Source organism: Caretta caretta, chromosome 25 (assembly GCF_965140235.1).
Source record: "Caretta caretta isolate rCarCar2 chromosome 25, rCarCar1.hap1, whole genome shotgun sequence".
NCBI lineage: Eukaryota > Metazoa > Chordata > Testudines > Cheloniidae > Caretta > Caretta caretta.
The window spans coordinates 9,017,587-9,036,817 of NC_134230.1; the positions used below are offsets into that span (position 1 = coordinate 9,017,587).

Genomic DNA, 19,231 nt, shown 5'->3' on the forward strand with positions numbered 1-19,231 from the left:
TTAATTGCTGGCTTTGTTTCTTTTATTTTTAATTCTGATCCCTTCTTTCCCCACTGATGGGGTAGGGCCTGCTGTCCTATAAACACTTGGTTAAGAACCAGGATAATTCATTGCGTCGACACGCCGCCAGTTGGGTGTTTGAAAGAGGCTCCAGCTGTCAGTCCTAGGCACCTCTCTGGCCCCCATCTCCGAGTGCTTCCTGATCATCGGCGTGTTGATCCTCACCGCTCCCTGGCAGGCAGGGGTGGGCTATTTTCCCCATGGCACAGAGGGGGAACTGAGGCACAGAGAGGCTAAGGATCAGCTCCGCAGGGATATTTAGGTCCCTAATGCTTTGAGGATCTGGTTCTAAGTAACTTTCCCAAGGTCACCCGAGATGTCTGTGGCAGAGCAGGCAACTGACCCAGAGGATGCACCAGTCTCTATTGTAGCCATCAGATTCCCTCCTTGACCAGTTAGGTGGGTAGGGTGCTGGCCTTGATCCACAGCTCCTGTGAGTCTCAGATCACCGTCTATGAAAGGGGGTAAAATTTCTCTACCTCTCAGGGGCTAATGGGACCCACTTCATGGGCACCTGCCCTCTCATTCACTGCCAGGGCTGGGGAGGACAGCCAGTGTGATGGGTGCCAGGTGTCGCCTATCTACTCTGCGTTACATAAAACCCCTTGGTTTAGCCACTGGCTGCCATCACAGTCTGAACATGATGTATTTCTCCTCCCAGTGTCCCGATGAGGTCAGGCAGGGCCACTACGCCCAGTTCACATGTGGAGAACAGACGCACAAAAAAGCTAAAGGATTTGCCCAGGGTGACAGAGCCAGGAACTCAACCCAGCTTTCCTGAGTCCTTGGCTAGCACCCTACCCACTGGGCCGTCTTGCGTTTGAGGGCTCCTTGCCTCCGTACAGCAGAGTCACGAGTCTCGTTGTTGTCCAGCACTGCAGAGCTGTGTATGAGGCCACACACTCTGTCTCCGTGCGATGCCAGCCTTCCTCGCTGCCTTCTCTTTCCTTGCGGAGTGAAATTTGCCAAATGTCTCTGTTGATTTGAAAGCAAAGAGCTTGGGGAGGGAGTAAGGAGAGGGGAGGTAAAGACCAAAGAACAATTTTCCTCTGTGCCTCATTAGGAGACAAGACCTGACAACTGGAGAGGGGCTCAGAGCACAGTGGAGCTCTAAACATCCACAGGAGAATGCACCGATCCAGCTCCCGCTGTCGTGGATCGGGCCCGTTGGTCACGCTAACCTCTCCCACGGCTGTAGCCCCTACTGCAGAACTGACACTGCGGGAAAGTCGGATTTGATATTTATACTAAAAATGAGCCCTTTCCTTTCCAAGAAGTCACCAGCTCCAGCTGTTGGTTTCATTCCCTCCTTTTGTTTACTCTCAAGTGTGGGTTAACAGGATACATGGGAATAACTGGGACGAGTTCTGCTCTGGATTGCATTAAAATGATTCCGCGATAAGTTGCAAACAGGATTGCAATTAAAGGCCATTTCCACTCTCAAGCGCCACAAAGTTTGAGTTGAGCGTGTATCTCTAGGTCGGTTACCGAAGAAGAGTATCTCATTAGACTGTCCCCGTGTGTCCTAGCGCAATGGGGCTGCGATCCTGATTAGGACTCGAAGAAGCTACCGTGATACAAATACATTTGATTTGTTTTTTCTTCATAGCTGCTCGAAAGGCAAAAAATTCTCAGCTAAGATTCAAGTTTAAAAAAAGATTGCAAGTCTGGAAATGTATAATTCCCTCAATAACCTTAACTCTGACCTAGTGTTTCCGTCCCCATTTCTTCCGGGAAGTGGATTATTTATAGGTCTTTTTGGATAATATAGCTCCTTCTTTGCTGACCGTGTGTTACACCATGAAATTAAAGTGCCTTCAGAGTCTGATCTGTTGCAGATGGCTGAACTTACGCGCTACTGTATCGACGTACTGTCGTAACTGTATCCACGTTTACCTGTGCAGTCATACCTGTCTCCATGGCAGTGGGGCTGTGATGTCACAGGCTGGGCCTGCTGGCATCTGTTCCAGTTGTTGGGTTTCCTGCCATGCCATCACAGCAAGTCTAGAAGGCAAAAGATCTGACAGTGTTCAGCTTGGCAGAGGTGGGTTTTGTTGTTCTTTGGCTCCGCTTACTTTGAGCCCTGGAGGTACCGAACCTGCCAAGCTGGGCCCAGTGGGAGGCGTGGGCTCAGGATCAGGGCCTGGGTCACGTATGAATGGGCGATGCTTTGGAAGCAAGCTCTGTGCTCTACTGACTGACCTGCCAGTGGGGCAGGGCCAGGCATGGGGGAAGAGAAGAGATATAAAAGGGAATGAAATGCTCCCCCAATAACTCCTTCATGGCTTATACGCACCGAGTCTCAGCTGTTGTCCAGCATGTTCTTCCTGCCAGCACCCCCAGGCTGACAGAGAGCCCCCCAGCTCCAGCTGCGCACTCCCACGTGTGCTCACACAAGTACACAGGGTCTGTCCCTCTCCGAGTTCCCAGCCTGACTGCCAACCCCTTCCGTTCAGAGGTGCCCTCGCTCACCGCACAGCTGGGCCCAGGGTGCTCTTCCAGGTCTCCCACCTTGGTCCTCAGACAAACTCAATTCCTTCTGAATTGCTGGTGGAAGGGAAGGGGAGGGGAGGCTGGGGGTGGGAGGGATGCACCCCCTTTATAGGGGCTGAGGTAGGGAGTGAGGTTCAAATGTGCATCCCTCCCGCAGCATTCCCATCCCACTGTTGTCGTGCCCAGCTGGCACCCCTGTGCCACTTCCTGCCCATACCCAGTCCACCCCGTCCTCGCCCAAAACGACCCACGCCTAAAAGAAGGGGCGTGCGCCAACACATCGCAAACGCGTGGACACACACCGACGCGTGTGCACAAACACAGACAAATACATGGACACACACCAGTGCACATGCACAAATCCGTGTGCTCGCACACGTGCACAAATGCATGGACACACACAAACACTCACGCACAAACGCACACACACAAACACATGCACACGTGCACATGAGAAGAGAATCTTTCTGGTGATCGGAAATGAGAGGTGAGATGAGAATCGGGGTGACGGGAGACACAGATGATAGGAGCATTGCATTCTGGGAATGGGGGCCCCCTGCGGTGGGAAATGAGCCTTGCGGGGCGTCTCCCTCTCACAGAACATACAGAAGGAATCGGTGGACTGCTCTGCCTTTTGCGGTGCTGTGTTATCTTTGCTTGGGGCTGGCCTCAGAGGCGCAGGTATCCTGGTGAGTGGAGCCTTGCACTGGGGAGCCCTGGGGTCTAGTCCTGCCTCTGCTACTAGCTTGCTGGGGGACCTTGGGCAAGTCATTGCGACTCTCTGTGCCTCAGTTTCCCCATCTGTGAAATGGGGATAATGATACTGGGCTCCTGGGTAACGTGCTTTCAGATCTCCTGGTAGAAAGTGCAGTGGAAGAGCCAGAGGTTAGTATAATAAGCCAGGCACCCCTCCGCTGCACCATACTAGCTGTGTTCTTTTTACGAGGGGAAATCTCCAAAGCTTCTTGTCGGCCACTCGTGAGAAAGGGACAAGGTTAATGCTGTGCTGTAGGGAGGAAGGACGCTCTTGTGAGTGGGGCCTGGGCCAGTGACTCAGGAGATCTGGGTTCAAGGCCGGGCACCTGGGGTAAGTCACTCGATCTTTCTGAGGGAAAAAGATCATTCTCCCCATACTGTTACTGTGAGGGAGATACTCCACTCACTGATATCACTGCGTGACGAACTGCACCAAGAGGCCTACCGCTGGGCTTTTGTGCCAGGGCCCCCTGCTGCCGAGGCTTTAAATAACAGGAGCTCCGCACACATGTGCGCAGTTGGTGGGGAGGCAGGCGAGAGGGAGGTCAGACTCCAGGGACCCATTTCCACTGCTGACACTTGAGGCCCTGGCTGCACGTGAGCATGTGCCTCAGTTTCCCCTCCGTCAAATGTTGCGGTTGTGTGGCTTGGTCGACGGTGGTTGGCAAGTTGCCCTGAGATCCCGTGCTGGGTGAATTCTTATTGATTGGTTTGCAGTTGTTGGGCTGTATTCATATAGAAAATAGAGCTGCGACAACCCACAATTGCAGGATTGTTACGTAGTGTACAACTCTTCTCTCTCGCCCTCTACACACCCTTCCACCCACCCAATGCCTTGTGTTTATAACACACCCATCTCCTTGGTATGTCATCACCTGCCCCGCCCCCATTCTGCTTCCTTGCCTGCTGTATTCCCCCCCTTCTGTCCCACCCCTTCTTCCTACTTGGACTCACTTCCACCCGCTGAGCAGGATGGCTGCTTCATTCCACCCCAGAGGTGGCTGCATGTCAGCAGTGGATGAAGGAATCCCTGGATATAATGTCTGATTTTTGGGAGGTGCTGAGCCCCCACAGCTCCCATTGACTTCAAGTGGACTGGGGGGTGCTCAGCACTTCTAGTTTCTGAATTGTTTTGGGGTCCTCTAAGGTGAAAGGTGCTATGAAAACATGGGTTAGATGGGGGAGAACAAATAGCTGTACAAAATCAGCCTCTGGAGCCAGAGAATAACAATAACAATAAAGGTGATTTCCCTCATGTCGTTCATCTCAACGGACCCCAAAACACCTGGGGTAACGATACACAGCGCTGACCCCGCCGCTGAAATGCAACCTCCTCTGGGGTGGAACACAGCTCGAGGCAGCACCATGCAACAGCTGGCAAAGAAGAATCCACTGGAAATGCTGAGGGGAATGTAGGGAGGCAGAATGGAATTACTGGAGCTGGGGATTTAAGCATGACCATGGTGGAGCCCAAAGCACCCTGGGATCTGTAATGACAGTGAATGACCAGGACCTTGGTTTTAAGTCTCATGTAAAAGATGGCGGCCTAGCGCCCCCTAGTGCCACAACAGGATGTTGAGTCACTAGCAATTTAATGAGCAAGGCCTGATCCGAATGGCATGTACTATTTCCCAGGCACCAGGACCCGTGTAATGCCTGCCAAGAAGGCCAAGGGCTGCCTGGGTTAGGGGGCTGGAGATCACCCCCCGGATCTGGGGCAGCCTGGAAGAAGGAGGGGCTGAAGACTGTTAGCAGCTCAGCTCAAGCAGAGCAGGGAACGGCTGCCAAGCCCTCCCCCGGGCTGGGAGAGCGGATGCAGGGCAGTGCTGCTGGGGGGCCTAATGCCAAGGCGGTTTTCCATATCGGTCCCAGGTGGCTGCCTGCTACAGGGAAGGGGCTGCAAGCAGACCCCTTAGGGTCATCGTTTCCAAGCCAGAAGGGACCAATGTGGCTTCCCTGTGTTCTGTCCTGTGTGAACTACAGCGGCTCTCCTAGCAATGCTGCCAGATTTGCAGGGATGGAGAATCCAACTGGCAAGTTGTTTCCGTGGTTGGGCACCCAGCCACTGCAGCAGCCGCAGGGAAGAGGGCCATGCTCCGGCTGCTGGGAGGCACTCTCTAGCCCCAGACTCAGCACGTCCATGCTGCTGCATGGGGCTTTAGTGGCAGAGAGCCATTCGAGGGGCTGGTTCCAAAGGCCACTGATGTCAGTGAGAGACTTTCCACTGGATCAGGGCCCAGGGGAGAAGAGAGAGCCACTCCAGGGTATTTTCCCTCCCAAGGCCATTGCACATGGGCAGGGGAATCCACCCCCAGTTATTTATTCTGTTCTAAACTGGGCTGGAGCTCACTTGTGCCACCTGGGACAGTTGTAAGCAAGCTCTGGACTGGATTTCTCTTTGCACTCCCTCTGCCATGGCTCCTTTCTCTGCCAGGCATTTGCACAAGTGAGGTGTAAAACCCAGGTTCTAACCACTATAATCTCTCAGGATCCCATGGCTCTTTCTGCTCGAGACAACTCTGCTGTTGTGGCCAGATGCCAGCTTGGCTCATTCCATTCAGTCTCCCTCTAGACATTCCCTTTGGTGGATTCAGTGCTTTTCTTTACTTCCTGTGCTAAACCAGTGCTGTGCATTGTTAAACAGCTGCCATGTTCTGTCACAGAGCTGGCTGCATTGCAGTGCTGGGTGAAGAGATCGCTTTTCTAGTGGCATGTAAAGCATTCAGAAATCCCGCTAGTACACCAGGAACAGAGGATGTTACTTTGCACTGAAGGGAAGGAGGGAGCAAAGCTGAGCATTTGCTGAGAGGTTTATTCCAAGGCACAGGACACTTTGAAGGCAGCCGTCCACTCTACACACAGCTGTTCCCTACAGCAATGCCTTAGCTCTAATGAAAAGCCTGGTTATTATGCAGCTGTTAATCAGGTTCTGATAAGCCCATCTGGAGGCCTGTTTCTGCCCCCTCTCCCAGTGCATGGATGTTTGCAAAGACAGAGCTGTGTGAAAGGAATGTTTCCAAACCCCCGATGTCCCTCATCAGGGGTGCCCTCCACCCTGGCAGTTTTGGGGGCCGGGGAATGAGTGCAGAGGAGATGTGCAGATAGGACACTCCATTCCCTCCCCGCTCCATGGTCTCAAGTTGCAGTGGGGGAGGTTTAGATTGGATATTAGGAAAAACTTTTTCACTAAGAGGGTGGTGAAACACTGGAATGCGTTCCCTAAGGAAGTGGTGGAATCTCCTTCCTTAGAGGTTTTTAAGGTCAGGCTTGACAAAGCCCTGGCTGGGATGATTTAACTGGGAATTGGTCCTGCTTCGAGCAGGGGGTTGGACTAGATGACCTTCTGGGGTCCCTTCCAACCCTGATATTCTATGATTCTATGATTCCATGACCCCACATGATGCGCGACCCGGGACACAGACATGCTGTAGACAGGCCGAGCCCACAGACACCCTGAGTCTCACACTGGTGGGACTCCGTTGACCATACTTTGGATTTAACACCAATGTGAGGTCAGAATCTGGCCCAGTCGTTCTGGCCGAAGACTCCCAGCCCCCTCCCATACAGTATCCTGGCAACAAGCCCACCATCTGGAGGATGGTGTGGATTGCACTCTCAGCAAATTTGCGGATGATACTAAACTGGGAGGAGTGGTAGATACGCTGGAGGGGAGGGATAGGATACAGAAGGACCTAGACAAATTGGAGGATTGGGCCAAAAGAAATCTGATGAGGTTCAATAAGGATAAGTGCAGGGTCCTGCACTTAGGATGGAAGAACCCAATGCACAGCTACAGACTAGGGACCGAATGGCTAGGCAGCAGTTCTGCGGAAAAGGACCTAGGGGTGACAGTGGACGAGAAGCTGGATATGAGTCAGCAGTGTGCCCTTGTTGCCAAGAAGGCCAATGGCATTTTGGGATGTATAAGTAGGGGCATAGCGAGCAGATCGAGGGACGTGATCGTTCCCCTCTATTCGACATTGGTGAGGCCTCATCTGGAGTACTGTGTCCAGTTTTGGGCCCCACACTTCAAGAAGGATGTGGATAAATTGGAGAGAGTCCAGCGAAGGGCAACAAAAATGATTAGGGGTCTGGAACACATGAGTTATGAGGAGAGGCTGAGGGAGCTGGGATTGTTTAGCCTGCAGAAGAGAAGAATGAGGGGGGATTTGATAGCTGCTTTCAACTACCTGAAAGGGGGTTCCAAAGAGGATGGCTCTAGACTGTTCTCAGTGGTAGCAGATGACAGAACGAGGAGTAATGGTCTCAAGCTGCAGTGGGGGAGGTTTAGATTGGATATTAGGAAAAACTTTTTCACTAAGAGGGTGGTGAAACACTGGAATGCGTTACCTAGGGAGGTGGTAGAATCTCCTTCCTTAGAGGTTTTTAAGGTCAGGCTTGACAAAGCCCTGGCTGGGATGATTTAACTGGGAATTGGTCCTGCTTCGAGCAGGGGGTTGGACTAGATGACCTTCTGGGGTCCCTTCCAACCCTTATACTCTATGATTCTATGATTCTAGACACAGCTGGGCCCCACTGACCCCGGCACTGGGAGTTCCAGGTGTCTCTCCTGCATGCCAGATCCCTGCCTCTACCCCTCCAGCCATTATTGTCATGATTGTGGTGCCCTGGGCCTGCCCAGCTGGGCCAGTCTGCTGACTGGCTGCCTTGATACCTGCCTCGTGTCGCCTCCTGCCTGGGCTTTTGGTTTTAAAACCACACAACCAAAGCCTTGGCGGGTCGACATGCAGCCCCACTGCGGCGGGCCCCAATCCTGAAGAGTGCCATGGAAATCAGCGCAGAAGGTACAAAGCAGAATCAGGCCTGTTCGGCATCACCTTTGCAGCCAGTCCCCATCCCGATGCTCATCCGATGGGCAGGCCAGTAACCTCACCAGGGAAATGCGAATGACTCCAGCTGCTGCAGAGATGACTCATTGTTGTTGGCTCATTGTTTCCTTGTGCTCCCCGTCTGTCTGTCTGTCTGAATGTGTTGTCTCTTGTCTTATATTTCAACCAGAAGCTCTTTGGGGCAGGGACCATCTTTTCCTTGTGTTTGTACAGCGCCTAGCACGGTGGAATCCTGGTCTGTGACTAGGGTCCCTGGTGCTACTGTAGTGCAAATAAATACCGCATAGCACTTCTCATCTCTAGATCTAAAAGCGCTTTACCAAGGAGGGCAGTATCATTCTCCCCATTTTGCACATGAGGAAACTGAGGCAGGAGGAGGGGAGATGGCTTGCCCAAGGTCACCCAGCAGCAGAGCTGGGGCTAGAACCCAGGTCACTGGAGTCCGAGTGCTCTACCCACGTGACGAGCAAACCAGCAGAGATGGCATGAAAGGCGCCACCCCCACAAACACCAGGTGGCACCCCAGGACACTAAGGGCTGCAGGTAGAAAGGGCTTGAAGGGGTAGTTTGACATACGGTGGGGACCAGGCTCGCTGGCAGTGCCCCCGGAACGACAGTGCAGTCAGCAATCCCAATCCGTGGCTGCCAAATCCAGGCTGGGCCTTAGGGCTGCCCTGTGTAGTGACTCTAGGCTGCCAGCTGGACAGGCAGAGAGGACCACAGGGTCTGTCTGTGTCCAGCAGCCTCAGTCCAGGCTCCCCTGTAGGTCAGAGGGACGATCATGATCACCTAGTCTGATCTCCTGCACATTGCAGACTATAGAACCTCCTGGAAGAGACTCCCAGCCTCTGGCTGAGTTACTGACATCTTCAAATCATGGTTAAATGACTTCAAGTTACAGAGAATCCACCACTTACACTGTTTAAACCTGCAAGTGACCGGGTCCCCATGGTGCAAAGGAAGGCGAAAAACCCCCAGGGTCTCTGCCAGTCTGACCTGGGGGGAAATTCCTTCCCAACCCCACATATGGCGATTGGTTAAACCCTGAGCATGTGGGCAAGACCTGCCAGGCAGACACCTGGGAGAGAATTATCTGCAGTAACTCAGAGCCCTCCCCGTCTAGTGTCCCATCTCCAGCCGTTGGGGATTTTTGCTACTGGCCGTCGCCGATGGGCCACACGCCATTGTAGGCAGTCCCTTCAGACCATCCCCTCCAGAAACTTATCAATCTCACGCTTGAAGCCAGTTAGGGGTTTTTTTCCCCCACTGCCCCCCTGGGAAGGCTGTTCCAGGACTTCACTCCTCTGATGGTTAGAAACCTTCATGTGATTTCGAGCCTAAACTTGTTGATGGCCAGTTTATCTCCATTTATTCTTGTGTCCACATTGGCGCTTAACTTAAATAATCCTCTCCCTGTGTGGTATTTATCCCTCTGATGTATTTATAGAGAGCAATCAGCTCTCCCCTCGGCCTGCTTTTACTTAGGCTAAACAAGCCAAGCTCTTTTAGATCCAGCCCAGCCCAGCCCTCCCTCTTGCCACACTGGGGACGCTTACAGGGGACGTGGGAATTCCTGCTCCACGGGGCCACCCTGCTGCATTCTCTGTTGCCTTTGACTGATGATATCCAGTCCCTGGGTGCCTCCAACTAACTACACTCATGGCCTCTGGGACCTGCCCCTTTCTCCCCTGCCAGACCCTTCCCTGCTAGCTGCGTGTGCACACAATGGGGGCCCAGCCAGGATAAGGAGGCCTAGGGTTTGAAGCACCACCAGGGCTTGCTGGCACACCTAGCACGCTACCCCGTGTCCGGGACATGCAAGGCAGCCCTGTGCCGGGAACTGGTAGCTATGGGGAGGGTTGGGGAACCAGTTTCAGCACAGGCAGATGTGGCTCTGGAGGGGTGGGTGTTGGGCGTCAGGGGACAGGGAGTCTCTGTGCAGCTGAGCTGTGAAATCCTTGTCTTTGCCTTGCTGTAAGAGACCTCTCCCCTCACATGCCCACCCAGCTGTAATCCACCCTAGAGCTCCTAATGGCTGGGAACAGCACTTCACTGCCATCCCCTGAGCATGTGGGGAATTGCAGCCCTCTTCACTATACTGATTCGTCCTCTGCTCTTGTATTATATCCTGCATAGGCAGGTCACCCAGGTTCTGGATCCCCTGCAGTCCCCGCTACCGAGAATGCTGCCCCAACAGTCTGTAATGCTTGTCCATCTGTACCACTCAAGACTTCCATGCTGTTGAGGGCAAGGGCTGCCCAAGGCCCTGGGAGTTGGGGTGGATCACCACCTCAACCGGAGCCAGCCATGCGATGCTGTTGCAAAAAAAGCAAATGCAATTTTAGGTTGCATTACCAGAGGCAGAGCATGCAAGCCACGGGAGGTGATAGTACCACTCTACTTGGCACGGGTTAGGTCGCAGCTGGAGAAGAGTGTCCAGTTTTGGTCAGCAGGGTATAGAAAGGACATAGAGAAATGGGAGAGGATCCAGAGGTGAACGACCAAGATGATCAAAGGGATGGAACGCAAACCATATGAGCAAAGGCTGAAGGAACTGGGTATGTTTAGTTTGGAAAAGAGGAAATTAAGAGGTCTCCAAATACTTGAAAGGCTGCCAGCCTGCCATAAAAAAGATGGAGAAAAGTGGCCATTTAAGTGCTACAGACAGACAGCACCTGGGTGTGTACCTCAAGCTAGCACAGTGCGTGGCTTTGTCTCCCACTATGGGGTGGAGCAGGTCTGGATGTTTAATATGGGCTTTTGGATCCAGAGGTTCCAGGGTTCAGTTCCTGCAAAGAGACCCAGCCAGGGCAGGTGTGTGGGATCCAGGCAGGCAGAGATCCGTTCCTTCTGAGTGCTCAGATCCACCCGTGACTATAAGTGCGGCCAGTACAGGTACAGAATCAAGCCAAGTGTCAATGAGTCCCTCAGCCTCCTCACTCACCATCAGGAATAAGGAAGAGGAAAACCTGGAGGGGATTCTGTGGCCACTTGGAACGGGGCCTAGGCGGGGTCTTGCGGTGCTTGGCGTGAGGCTGGGAAGAGAGCGGCTGCTTGCTCAGCTGAGTAGATGGTGTTGCTCGTTTCCCAGGAGCGCGGAGCAGGAGGGCTGGACTCTTAAGAGGATCATTTCGGAGGGTTTAAACCAGGGGTGGCCAACCTGAGCCTGAGAAGGAGCCAGAATTTACCAATGGACATTGCCAAAGAGCCACAGTAACACGTCAGCAGCCCCCCATCAGCTCCACCTCCCAGTGCCTCCCGCCCACCGGCAGCCCCGCTGATCTGCGCCTGCCCCTCCTCCCTGCATCTCCTGATCAGCTGTTTTGTGGTGTGCAGGCAGCTCTGGGGGGAGGAGCGAGGGCACGGCAGGCTCAGGGGACGGGGTAGGAAGGGGGAGAGTGGGGGCAGGGCCTGGGGCAGAGCCAGGGGTTGAGCACATTGGAAAGTTCGCACCTGTAGCTCCAGCCCCAGAGTCGGTGCCTAGACAAGGAGCCGCATATTAACATCTGAAGAGCCGCGTGTGGCTCCGGAGCCCCAGGTTGGCCACCCCTGGTGTAGACAGTGGGATCTACTGACTAGAGCACAGCATTGGCAGACCTGGGTTCTGTTCCCAGCTCCATTACTGGCCTGCTGGGTGACCTTGGGCAAGTCACAGCCCTGCTGTGTGCCTCAGTTTCCCTCAAGATGGGGATGATGCTACCCACCTCCCAGAAGGTTTCGTCAATGTCTGTTTGTAAAGCTCTGTGAGGACCCTGTCTCCACACAGGGGCCAAGTGTCTTAACTGCTCTGGTCCCTAGAGAGAGAGGCCACAGTGAACTGACCTGGGCTTGTCTGTTTTGTTCCCCTCCCTGCTGCAGCCCAAATTGAAGTGATCCCATGTAAGATCTGCGGAGACAAGTCTTCAGGGATTCACTATGGTGTCATCACCTGCGAAGGCTGTAAGGTAAGCGATGGGTTATGTCCGGCCCTGGCATTCAGCAAATGTAATGAGTTGGGCATTCTCAGCCCAGTGATTCAGGGGATGGTGGCCTTGGTTTACACACCTCTTTGGCATGAGCCGTCTGCACGCCCAGTGCTGGGGCAGAGGTTTCCAAAAGCGCGTATGCCGGCTAGACGCCAGCTCCCATTGAAGGTCCCAGCCTAGGAGCATTGCCGGGCAGGAGCCGGATACCCTGGTTGAGCTGCTTGGGGACAAATCTCATGGCACCTCCCTGGCTCTGGTCACCATCCTACCAGCACCATTGCTGGCCTAGTGCCCTCCCCCACCCATTTGCCCCTTCCCTGGGTCTGGCATTGCTCCCTCCGCACTCTGTGACAGCCCCTGGTTCCCTCTGCGTGGGCCATGGCTGGACAAAGCGCAAGAGACCGTCTCCCCAGGAACGAGCTTGGGCTGGGCCAGGTGCCCCCGCTGGGCCTTTTCCGTCCCTACCCTTGGAAGACCCCCTCCTCCAGTCACTCCCCAGGCAGGTGGAGACCATGTGGGGGATTCTCCGCCCCCTCCCCCAGTTTTGAACCGTCCTCCTTCCCACGCAGGGCTTCTTCCGGAGAAGCCAGCAGAATAACGCCAGCTACTCCTGCTCGCGCCAGAGGAACTGCCTGATCGACCGGACCAACCGGAACCGGTGCCAACATTGCCGCCTACAGAAATGTCTGGCACTGGGCATGTCGCGTGATGGTGAGTCTGCTCCCAAGGCCTGGGGGGCGGCGGGGCCCCTGGGGGACCGGGGAGTTGCGGGCTGGGCCACTCAGTGGGAAATAGTAATAGGGCTGTGAGCCAGGACTCCTGGATCCCTGGCAGTGCCAGGGACCTGGGGTAAGTCTCGTCAGAGCAGGGACTGTCCCCCAGTCTGTGTGCTCAGCGCCTACCAAGGTGGGGGCCCTGATCCCAGCTGGGGGCTCTGCTCGCTGCTGCTTACCAAAGGAGGGAAGAATCCCATCATCAGAATGAACCAAAATAATCACCCCAGCCCTGGAGCCTCAGGGGCATTGCCCTGCCCCCCTCCTACTCCTTTGGCCCCTGCCTGGGGGAAGTGGCGTTGTTGTTAACCCTTCATTGGCCACTGGGCCCCATCCATTCGCCCAAGCCCACTGGCCTTGCTTCCTTCTCCCCAGCGGTGAAGTTCGGCCGCATGTCCAAGAAGCAGCGGGACAGCTTGTATGCCGAGGTGCAAAAGCACCAGCAGAGCCAGGAGCAGAACGGCGTCTCCAAGGACGACTCCGAGGCCCTGGCCCGGGTCTACCCCACCAGCGTGAGCAGCGGGGTCTCGGACCTGGACGACATCTCCCCGCTGTCGGACGGGCTCCTCTTCGACTTCCCCCTCACCCCCGAGGGAGGCAGCGCTTACTACAATCTTGACCTCCTGACCTCGGCCCAGCCCTCGCCCGACCAGTCCAGCGTGGACGTGAGCGATGCCAAGCTCATCAAGCAGGAGTCCATCTACGAGCTGATGCTGGAGCCCGGCCTCTTTGCCCACAGCACCCTGGAGGGCAGCCAGCTCGCCTCGGACATTTCGATGCTCGAGATCGGTCAGTACCCCCCCCCTCCCCCCCGCAACCCCAGTCGTAAGAGAAGGCATGAGCTGAATTTTGCAGGGCTCAGAGCAACCACCCATAGGTAGGGCTGACCCCCAGACCTTCAGCACTGAAAGCGCAGGTCTCTACTGCTTCAGCTAAAGGAGCATTTCTTCTAGTGGGGAACAGTAGTAGGCTAGCATGTCATGTGGGCCTGCCCTAAACAGGGGGCTACATGCTGATAGCGGAAGATAAAGTGGGGACTCCCAGTCTCTGGTCCTGCTCTCTCCTGGAGCCTCCTGCAGTCCCCTCCCTGTGAGTCTGGCACCCAGCCACCTAAAGCGCCCCACTCTGGGAGTGTGTGTCCATGCAGGACTAGTGCAGCCCCAGCTACAAGGATGGAGAAGAAGCTCTAAGACTGGTCTGCAGCCCCTCAACCCCTTTCCCTGTCCTCCCAAGAGGCAGGAAAGCCCTTGGGGGGGATAGGGCAGCTGTGGCAGGAACTGTCCTCTCCCACTCCCACCAGAACTGAGCAGCGGCAGGAGGAAAATAGTCCCCCCAAACTCAGCTCGTAGTGTTCTTGAGACCCAGAACATGCCCCACACCCTGCTAAGCTGCAGTCCAGCCCGCACCCCCCGGTCAGCCAACTGCCTGAATTCCAGTCACTCACAACACACAAATCCTGTAACAAACCCCAGGCGGCTAAGAACTTTGTAGAAGGGTAGACCCCAGATCCTCCTGCTCTGAAAGCACAAGGCTCCTTGCACCTGAGCTAAGGAGAATCCCCGCTGTCACTATAGGGCCTAAGGCACACAGCTTGATCAGTTCTGACTCCACCCAAGAGAAGGCAGTGGCACATATAGACATGTGACAGTTCATCACAACACGTCCATAGCTGAGAGGCCATGCTGGCAACGCGCCAGGAGCCCTGGGGCTGCTCTGTCTTCGAGGAAGCCTGTCTGCCCCTGTAGCAGGCAATGCCCTGTCCCCCAGGCCCTGAGTCTCAGCTGCGCTTTGTGCTTGCTTCGGCAGACCGCATCGCCCAGAACGTAGTCAAGTCCCACCTGGAGACCTGCCAGTACACGACGGAGGAGCTCAAGACGCTAGCGTGGATGCTGTACACCCAGGAGGAGATCAGGAGCTTGCAGAACAAGGTAACTTCCCCTTGCTTCCTACCAGTCCCCGGGGTCCGTGCCTCACTGCCCCACACAACAGGCTGCTCTAGATACCCAATCCCCGGCACTAATCTCTCCCGGGTCAGGGCACACGTACGGGAGCTCATCATGGTGCCAGCTGCATCATACGTGGTGCCCCGGGAGTGGGATGGGGATGGGGTTGGGGAAGGGATATCGGCTGTGATGAGGATGCTGTCACTGCCTCATGGGGCTGAGCACGCCCTGCGGTTAGAGGCAGAACCCCCTGGCGTGGATCTGCGGGTGGAGGAGCACAGATTTGTGGCTGGGGGTACACATGCCCTAGGGTTGGTGGGGCAGAATCCCCAGACTACGTACCCTGGCGTTCCAGACCATCACCAAGTGGGGCAGGAGAGTGGAGACAGGGATGAACCAGATTGGGTCACAGCAAGGCAGGACTCTTTCCGGAAGCTATCTCCTTGAGCTCCAAAATCCAAGCTAACATTTTGCGGAGGGGAGGGAACCAGATGCCTTTACACTTAATATTGTGAAATAGACGTAATGTCCCAGAACCGAGTGTCACGGCTGAAGCCATGTCTGCTTGAGTCTGCAGGCTGCGTGAAAGACTGCCTTTAAGGGCTCCATGAAGCCCCTGTCTATTTCAAGGGGTCGTTCGCTCTGAAGTTTAATGATGGCCAATTTAAATGGCTGATCAAAGCAAAAAAGAGGCAGATCCATCATATTATGAAGATCCACTGCGAGTGGAGTCTCATTTTGGTGACCAGTGGGCGGAGCTTAGTTAGTGAGTGGCACCTGGGAGAGAACCACTGCTTATTTTCCCCACCCCCGCTTCGATTCTGTCTTGGGATGGAGCAAATGGCCCAGGGACGCCTTGGATTTCAGCGGGAGTTGAACACCATGGGAAGGGAGATGCATGAAGATTTGCGGGTGGAGGTGTGCATTCTGGGGGGCGGGGTGCCGAACCCCATGCAGCGCACCCCGCAGGATGGCACTGTACAAAAAGGAGCCCCCGTGCTTGGTCCCCTGTGGCCTGGGCGGGGTGATGCATGGAAGGGAGCGGGCTGTGCCTGATGCTCCCCCGTTGTGCTCGCAGAGCTGCGAGACCATGTGGCAGCAGTGCTCCCTGCAGATCTCCAACGCCATTCAGTACGTGGTGGAGTTCGCCAAGCGCATCGACGGCTTCATGGAGCTCTGCCAGAACGACCAGATCATCCTCCTCAAAGCAGGTGAGAGAGCGGGGAGATGGACCCCACCGCGCAGACAGGTTCCTCCCTGCGCCCTGCTGGGGTGGCAAAATCCCCCCAGACTTCTAGGCACTGATAGACAGTCTGGCCCCTGGCCTTGTTCCCAGGAAGCACAGGTCCTCTCACATGCCCCCATCGGAACCTCAGTGCTGCGTGGGGGCGGGGCTAGGTTGGGAGGGGGTGGAGCCAGTGTGGGAGGCTTCAGGGCCATTTAGCACAGGGCACTATGGAGACTCTCTGGGCTGCTCTGGTCTATGGAGAAGCCCATAAGCTGCTCTCCAGAGGCTGCTGTACGTTCGAGCCCCTTGGGGCTGCTCTGATTTACATCCTGGCCATTCCCAGAGCAGCCCACATTGAAGAATGGCTGAAAGCCGCCTTCTCCCCACCGTGCTGCGCCTCATAGAAGATTAGGGTTGGAAGAGACCTCAGGAGGTCTTCTAGTCCAACCTTCTGGAGGCTCAGCCTGGGATTTCAACACGGGGGCGTCCGCAGGGCCACTTCCTCGTTCCTTCCCTTCTCTGCTCTGCCTTTCCCTTCCTCCATTCTCTCTGTCCCTCACCAACACTTCTCCCTCTTACTCACCCCCACCCTCCTCCTTCCCCTGCCATCTGCATCCCTCCTTCTTCCTCACTCTTATCTCCGGGCTGAGGTGGGTATGGCTCATCTTCTTAGCACACACTGAGCCCCGCTGCCCCTCCGAATCTCCCACCCCATGACGCATGCAGGTCCCACTTCCCACTGTGGGCCAGTGGAGTGGATGGGGAGGAGGATCCAAAGAACTGGCAGGAGCTGGAGCCCAGAGCCAATGGGGGAGTCCCTCAGATCCCACTGGTAATAGTGGGAGGCCCAGGGGGTATCTCACAGCATGGGGCACCCAGCTCAAGAGCCTCCTCACTGGCTCTCCTGCTTGGGAGGAGCTACGGAGTAGGGGCACCTCCCAGCACCCTCCCCTTCCTGGAGAGAAGGAGGTATCCCCGAGGTGTGTCTCGCACACATAGAGTGGGCCATGCCGTGAGCAGCCTCTCTGCCGTCAGCCTGGTGGCCTGGGCAGCTTGGAGACGCATCTTCCTGCCTGGCCTCTTCCTGATCACAACCAGAAGCTGGTGGTGCTGGGTAAGGGAGAGAGAACAGGAAACGTGAAGGATCTTATAGAGCCACAGCCTTGATGGTCCTTAACCTCCAGAGGTAACGCGCCCCAGGGTGCCAGGCTGGGAATGCTCCGGGATTAGCAGAGTCAGGGGAAACCACATTCCCCCCTGCTCACCAAGCTTCCCCCTTCCCAGGCCCACCTTTATTAAAGGTCCTGCATGTAGATGGGCTTAACTATTAATGTCCAGGTCTGGAGTTCAGCCCCACCAGGTTTGGAGGGGTTCAGATCCAGAGTTTCGCTTTGGCTCATTAGGAAGCTCAGAGAAAGTGGCAGATTTTGGATCCAGGTCTGGTTTTCAATGCCCTCCCATTCCCCACAAGTACAGGGGTGTTGGGATCTTGGGGGGCACCAGGTTTGTCTCACTGCAGCTTCCAGCTCCAACCTCTTAACCCCTGGGGATCTCCCTCGCACCCCACGACCACCGAGGAATAGACAGAAGGGAACGATCCTGCCCCGATAATCCTGGATGAGACCTGATAAGTCTCTTCCATCTCTGCCTCCTAGGGCCCTGATCTTCAGCAGTGCTCCAACTCGAGCTGTGTCAGTGGGTGCTGAAGATCCTCAGCCCTTCTGAAAACCCCTGTGAATCTAGCTCGTTCTCACAGCATCCGTCTCTTTGGTATCTTTGCCCTCATAGAGTCTGAAAGGACCTGAGTTCTAATACTGATTCAGCCAATGACTCATGGGGCAAATCGCGTCCCATCTCTGTGCCTCAGTTTCCCATACCTACCTCCCAGGGGTGTTGTGAGGGTAACTTAGTGAACGTCTGAGCAGTGCCCTACACATCTGCAGCACTGTATAAATGTTGTAGTGACAATGCTGGCTGCTTTATACACTTTTAGGCCTGCATAGCACGGATTCTCTCTTGCCAGCGCACAGCGGGTATAAAATGATCCCACTGTGATCCGGCAGCACTTGGCACTGGTGTAAATAACCGTCCAGAAGTACTAAAGAATCAGGCCCTGGGTTTCTAGTCAGTTTCACCTTCCAGCTCTCAGGCACTAACTAAAGCTGGTTGGAATTTTTCCTTTGCAACGGCGGAAGGGGGTGTTGCGAACAAAAAATGGCTTTTTCGTCAAAGTGGAAATTTCCCTAGGAATTGTCGGATGTTACTGAAATTTTTAATTGAACACCCAGAAAACTTTTGAAGAAAAATATCAGCGAAAATGACACATTCTTTGTTCTTGTCTACGTTTCCCTGGGAATTAAGACTCCTTTCCTGACCGGCTCAGACACTAACCCCACGCTGGTGGGTCAAATTTCCCATTACTACAACTACTGGTCCGCTCTGAACTCTAAAGCGACTGCTCTGACCTTCTCCCCTCTAGAAATATCCCAGCAGCCAGAGCCAAGCCGAGAAACCACTTTTATTATTATTATTTCTGATGTGGGTGGCAGGAGGGCCTTCGAGCCCCACTCACAGATCGGGTCCCCCTGTGCAAGATGTTGTCCTGCCCCAAAGAGGCAGAGGTCCAAGTAGCAAAAGTGCCACAGTGATTGTCTCCAAGCCTTCAGGTTCTCAGATCACAAAGCTGGCCCTGGTCTGCATTGCATCAGCAAGGTCACTCCCTTGAAGGAAAGTCCTGCACCCACTGAAGTCAAGGAGAGTTTTGCCATTGACTCGAATGGGATCAGGTCCAAATGAGGAAGCTGCAGTTGTTCATTCAGCCAATGTTACAGGTCCCATGTGGCACACAAAAACTGTTGATGGATTCTTAGCAGCCGATTTGAATTGGTGGGAGCGCTTCCTTATGGCTGGATGCTAGCTTACATCCAGCTGTCCATTGTTTTGTTGTTGTTTTGTTTCAAGGGCAGTGAATCTTACCGGGAAAGTGCCAGGTTAAAAGTTGTTCTTTTTAAGAACCAGCAAACAGAGAAACAAATCCCCTAGGTTTCTAACAACCCCTTGGTGCACTTAAGAGAGTGGATGGTACTCACTGGCTTTCTGTGCTATATTCTGCTCTTGGGGCGGGGGGAACAGATTAATCGATTTCACTTTTGTGTTCCACTCT

General features: G+C 54.7%; 1 protein-coding gene across 2 annotated transcripts in view; it reads left to right on the forward strand.

The window, feature by feature from the left end:
• Positions 1-19,231, forward strand: part of LOC125627167 (nuclear receptor ROR-beta) — a 58,692-nt gene that overhangs the window by 13,256 nt on the left and 26,205 nt on the right. For both annotated transcript variants that reach the window (XR_007353941.2, XM_048831029.2), the window contains exons 2-6: positions 12,018-12,103; positions 12,694-12,835; positions 13,273-13,686; positions 14,704-14,825; positions 15,919-16,051. Coding sequence is in view for 1 of the 2 variants with exons in the window: in XM_048831029.2 (XP_048686986.1) it covers positions 12,018-12,103; positions 12,694-12,835; positions 13,273-13,686; positions 14,704-14,825; positions 15,919-16,051 (897 nt within the window). In the remaining variant the exon portion in view is untranslated. The remainder of the gene's footprint in view (positions 1-12,017; positions 12,104-12,693; positions 12,836-13,272; positions 13,687-14,703; positions 14,826-15,918; positions 16,052-19,231) is intronic.